Raw genomic sequence first — 5,683 nt, 5'->3', positions numbered from 1 at the left:
GAAGGATACCTCACGCCTTGTTCTGGGCCTTCCGCGCCTGCGTACAGTCGTCATTCCACCACGGCCTCCACTGGTTGCCCGGGGCACCAGAGATGCGGGGAATGGATTTTTTGGCGGCGTCGAGGATGTGCGCGGTGAGTAGTTGGGAAGCATATTCAATGTGTCAGTGTTTAATGGTTGTGTGGTGTAGTTTGGATGTCTCTGTAAAGGTATTCCAGTTAGCTTTTGCTTCATTGAACCGGTTCTGGGAAGATGGACTGCGTGGGCTTTTACCTATTGATGTTAGTGAGGTAGGGAAGTGGTAACTGCCATAAGGGTCAGTGCTGACACCCCACTCGAGAAAAGGAAAGAGAAGCGCTTAGCCAATAGTCAAGACAAGATATCAGTGTGTGTCGTGTCCTACAATAATCTATGTAGGCTTAGGTTTGCCGAAGAAGCATGCTCCTGAAAATGTAAGGAATTTCTCTATCAAGGGACCTCGGGCATCCCTGCGAGAAGAGTCTCAAAGAGAATGGTGTGTGTAGGAACGTCTTCCTCTTCGTACATAGCAGAAGACGCTGATCATCATCATCTTCTCCAGCACGGACCGAGCGGTGGCACGCGCTCGCGCTCCACGCGACCCTGTTCCATTAAAGCCCTCATTCTCATCAGACGTGCGCTGTCGGCTCTCTCTCGACGGCTTGGCAGCCGGAGGACGTCGAGGTCCATTACATGGTGCCGGAAACCCGGAATCTCGCGACAAGGCCTACCTCATCGACGCCCGGAGCCGCGCAAGCCCTTTGAACCGACGCGGCGCCGGCGACCTTGGCCCCAGAATCCCCGGCCGCCAGCTGACTGCCATGGAACGGCTATTCCGACGTCGCCAGAGCCTCCGCTCTCAGCTGGACGGCGTAATTGCCGAAGCAGAAGCAGCGCTGCGAGGGCAGCCAGGACTTTCGGCGTCCGAGGTGAGCGTTCTGCTTGAGCGAATCGAAGCGCTCCACCAGCAGATCAGGAAGCTCGACGACCGTATTTTCGACGAAACGCCAGAAGACCTGCTGGATAATGAGACGTCGGACGCTGGGAGATACGGCGATAAGGTCATGAACACAACAGCGACCCTGCGTTTTGAGCTGCAGAACGCCCTTGCATCCAGACTGCCCACACGACCGATGAGCTGCCCTACTCCGGCCACCAGCAAGTCTAAGCTGCCCCAGCTTGACTTAGTCAAGTTTGACGGGAACCGGAAGAACTGGCAGCGTTTCTGGATGCAGTTTTCATCGGCTGTGCACAACAACAGCGAACTGAGCAGTGCGGACAAATTTAACTATTTGAACACCCTTGTGACCGGAGCAGCCGCGTCAGCCATCTCTGGGCTTCAGGCCAGCGAGGAGTGCTACAAGGACGCAGTCGACATCCTGAAGAAGCGCTTCGGAGACGAAAGAATCATCGTCCAAGATCATCTCAGAAGCCTTGTGGACCTGAAACCAGTTTCGTCGTCGACCAACACACAGCAACTTCGGCGTCTCTACGATCAGATACAGGTGCATGTACGAAATCTGAAGGCCCTTGGCACCAGTGCTGCTAATTACTGCTTGATGCTACGGGAGGTTCTCTTTAGAACGCTACCGCCCGGCATGGTCTTGAAGTACCACGAACTCTTCAAGTCACCGACGTGTACTTCAACGACATTCAGCTCGGCTCAAGCCGTAGTTGACCAACAGAACGAGTTGGCACAACCCGAACAAGAACTCCAGCAGCTTCTCGACTTTTTCGACCATCAAGTTCGGTGTCGAGAAGCTGTGGAGCGTCAAACAGCTGTGACAACGCTGGACGTTGCCGTGACACCACAAGAGCCACCTAGACAACAGAGGTTCCGAAACTTACACACCGTATCGGCTCTGCAAAACTCGGCGAACAACCCTCAACGGTGCTTGTTCTGCCAGTCCGTGAAGCATCGTTCCGAAGTTTGCGACAGCGACGAATGGAGCCTAAAATGGAAGAAGCAGCTGCTCATCAAGGAAGGTCGATGCTTCCGGTGCCTCAAGAAATGGCACATGGCGAAAGACTGCCGAGGCCGACTGCGGTGCGACAAGTGCCCCCGAAGGCATGCCACTACCATGTGCGCGCCAGACGCCTCGAGCAGAAACGAAGTGACCTCTACGCCCGTTAGCCTAGCTTCTCGTCAAACTGGCCCCATGGTCTTGCTTCAGACTTTGACCGTGACGGTCAAAGGCTCTGCGTCATCGGGACGCTATCGGATCCTCTTTGACGGCGGAAGCCAACGCAGTTTTATTACTGCCGATGCGTCACAGAAACTAGGCTGCGAATTCCTGGAAGAGGAGACTTTAACTGTGGGTGTATTTGGAAGCCAGAAAACGAGAAAAACAATGAGAAAAGTACGTCTCCTCATCGTTTCCGAAAACACAGAAAGGCCCGTGCACATCGAGGCACTTGAAGTAGATGCTATACGCAACGAGCATATACCCGTGCCAGATGACCAAGTCATCAAGACGATGGAAGCAATGCGTTTAGACACACGGGCACTCTGTGCACGAGGTTTCGAAGAAACCAAAATAACGATCCTGATTGGCTCGGACCACTACTGGGATTTGGTAACCGGCAACGTGAAGCCAGTGACGACGAAGCTCAAGGCAGTGGAAACGTTGCTAGGCTGGACTGTTCAAGGCCCGCTGCCGTTAGGAGCTAATGTCACGCACTGTGCTAACGTTGTCGTGCTACGAGCGTCCGTGGAAGCCAACGAGGTCTCGGAAGTCCTTAACCGTTTCTGGGACTTTGAAAGCATCGGCGTCAAGTGCGAGGACGAACGAAGTTCCGAAAACAATCTGGTCATTACCAAGTTTGAGGAAACAATCAAAAAGGCAAACGAACGGTACGAGGTCGCGCTTCCGTGGAAACCAAGGGTTCACTTGGCGGATAACCTTGCTGTGGCAGCGAAGCGGCTCCACATCCTAATGAAAAAACTAGGAAAAGACGCCAGCCTCATGGAGAGGTATGACGCTACCATTAGAACGTACCTGGAAGAAGGATCCGCTGAAAGGGTACCACCGACGGAAAACGTCCCTCGCGGGCGCTTGTATTACATGCCCCACCGAGCAGTGATCCGCGAAGACCGTTCTACTACGAAAGTGCGAATCGTGTTTGACGCATCATCCCATGAAAATGGTGCGAAGTCGCTTAACGAGAACTTCGAAGCTGGCCCGAACCTGAACCCCGACGTCGTGACCCTTCTACTGCGTTTCCGAAGGTACAAGGTAGCAATGACCGCTGACGTCGAGAAAGCATTTCTGCAGATTCTCCTACGCGAAGAAGACAGAGATGCTCTGAGATTTCTCTGGTTTAAGACATTGCCTCAAGCGGGTCGACCGTTACCAGAGCAGGAAATCTGGAGAATGACTCGCGTTCCTTTCGGGGCCACTTCAAGTCCTTTTTTGTTGACAGCTACATTAAAGCACCATTTTCGGCGATGCGAAAAGAAATACCCGTCGACAGCCCGTCTGCTTCAGGAATCCATGTACATGGATGACCTTCTCATTGGAGCTGATAACAGTGCAGAAGCCATCAAAATGCATGAGGAGATCGTTGAAATTTTTCGTGCTGCGTCCATGAATATCGGGAAGTGGGTGAGCAACGATCCGTATGTTGCTGCTTCTTTTGAAGAGAAAATAACTGCCCAGGAAAAGGTGCTTTGTCCTCCGTCAGGGACGACGAAAGTTCTAGGGATTTCATGGGCCCCTGAAACGGACACGTTCTCCTTCAAGAACAACAGCCTTCTGCACTTCATACAGGAACACGAAGTGACAAAACGATTCGTTCTTCAAGCTATCGCAAGGGTGTATGACCCACTGGGTTTTCTATCGCCCTTCCTTATCAAAGCCAAGATCCTGCTGCAAGACATCTGGCGAGAAAACCTTGACTGGGAAGACCCCCTACCATATCGACTGCGAAGCATATGGCTCAGGTGTGCCGAAGAAGTAGCCCTACTGCACGATGTAGTCATCCCAAGATTTTTAGGCGCCGGAAGGGATGGCCAGAGCCGCACATCCAACCTTCACGTCTTTGCAGACGCAAGCGAGTCGGCTTATGGAGCCGTGGTCTACCTAACCATTCACGATGCCAGTGGCAGTGTTCGGACAGTCCTTCTCTTTGCAAAAACGAGAGTTGCACCACTGAAAACGGTTACGCTAGCACGACTTGAATTGATGTCGGCGATAATAGCGGCACGTATCTACAGCTACATTACGAAGAACTGCGAACTCGACATCGAAGAAGTTACGTTTTGGTCAGACTCGCAGATTGCCCTCTGCTGGATTAGAAAAGATCCGTGGACATGGAAAACATTCGTGCGGAACAGGGTGCAAGAGATCCGGAACCTGAAGGATTACACACGTTGGCGCTTCTGTCCAGGAAGGGAAAACCCAGCCGACCTTCTGACAAGAGGCATCTCGGCTGACCTGCTAAAGCGATCGCACCTGTGGTGGCACGGTCCAGACTGGCTCACTCACCCAGATCTGTGGCCGGAAATAATTCCAGAAGGTGGACAACTAGACGCACCCGAGCAGGTGGCAACGACCGGTGCTCACGCCGTGAATACGACTATTTTGGTGCCACAGGTGATCGACACTGAACGCTTCAGCTCATTGTCCAAGTTACTCCGCGTCACAGCATGGGTACTTTGTTACGTGAAGAACCTGAAAGAAGAGGATAAAGTGACCGGGCCTCTGACCACCGAAGAAGTACAGCATGCGGAGCATTACGTCATTCGCGTGGAACAGCAGCTTCACTTTGGTGTCGAGGCGAAGTGCATCGCAACCAAGAAACCTCTTCCGTCGCACAGTAAAATCAAGGAGTTGCGACTCTTAGTCGATGACGACGGTTTGTTGCGAGTTCTAGGAAGGGTGCTCGCCAGCGACACATACGGAGCCCAGGTCCCCATACTCCTACCGAAGGACACGCACTTTACACATCTCATGATCCAGCACGCCCATGTGCAAGTCCTACATGGAGGAGTACGAGACACCCTGACCCAAGTTCGCGAGAGGTTCTGGATTCCACGCGCCCGACAACTAGTAAAAAAGACTATCGGACGATGTTTCTTCTGTCAACGGCTGCAGGCTAAGCCCATAGTGCAAGAGACACCTCCGCTGCCCAAAGACAGAACAACCGAAGCTTTTCCTTTCTCCGTAAGCGGGGTTGATTTTGCTGGGCCCTTGTGCATCAAAAGCAGAGCTCAAGGACGGGCATATATTGTTCTGTTCACTTGTGCCGTCACAAGGGCTGTTCATCTAGAGCTCGTGGAAGACCTAACAACAGAAAACTTCATCTGCGCCTTGCGGAGGTTCGTGTCCCGACGGGGATTGTGTAAAACCCTCTACAGCGACAACGCACGAACTTTTGTGCTGGCTTCGAAAGAGCTTCAAAGGCTATGGAAAGCTATCAGACACCCCGATGTCCTTACATTTTTTACGACGTTTAGAATACAGTGGAAATTTATCTGCCCAAGTCTCCTTGGTGGGGTGGTTTCTACGAGAGACTGATCCAATCTATCAAGATGTGCTTAAAGAAAATGTTGGGCAGGCGCCTAGTATGTTACACGGAATTGGAGACACTTTTAACCGAAGTGGAGGCTGTATTGAACTCTCGGCCCCTGACCTACGTATTTAACGACGTAAACGAACCGTGC

General features: G+C 52.4%; 1 protein-coding gene across 1 annotated transcript; it reads left to right on the top strand.

The window, feature by feature from the left end:
• Positions 1 to 1,082: 1,082 nt before the first annotated feature.
• On the top strand, positions 1,083 to 5,025 carry LOC144140816 (uncharacterized). The gene is made up of 2 exons (XM_077672329.1): positions 1,083 to 2,086; positions 4,980 to 5,025. Exons 1-2 carry the CDS (start codon positions 1,083 to 1,085, stop codon positions 5,023 to 5,025), a joined length of 1,050 nt encoding a protein of 349 aa, XP_077528455.1.
• The last annotated feature ends 658 nt before the right edge of the window (positions 5,026 to 5,683 follow it).

This window comes from Haemaphysalis longicornis, unplaced genomic scaffold (genome assembly GCF_048455015.1).
Source record: "Haemaphysalis longicornis isolate Haplotype H1 unplaced genomic scaffold, Haemaphysalis longicornis Haplotype H1 scaffold_50, whole genome shotgun sequence".
Taxonomy (NCBI): Eukaryota; Metazoa; Arthropoda; class Arachnida; order Ixodida; family Ixodidae; genus Haemaphysalis; species Haemaphysalis longicornis.
Note: the sequence above shows the minus strand (reverse complement) of the source record. Positions and strands in the feature narration are given on the sequence as shown.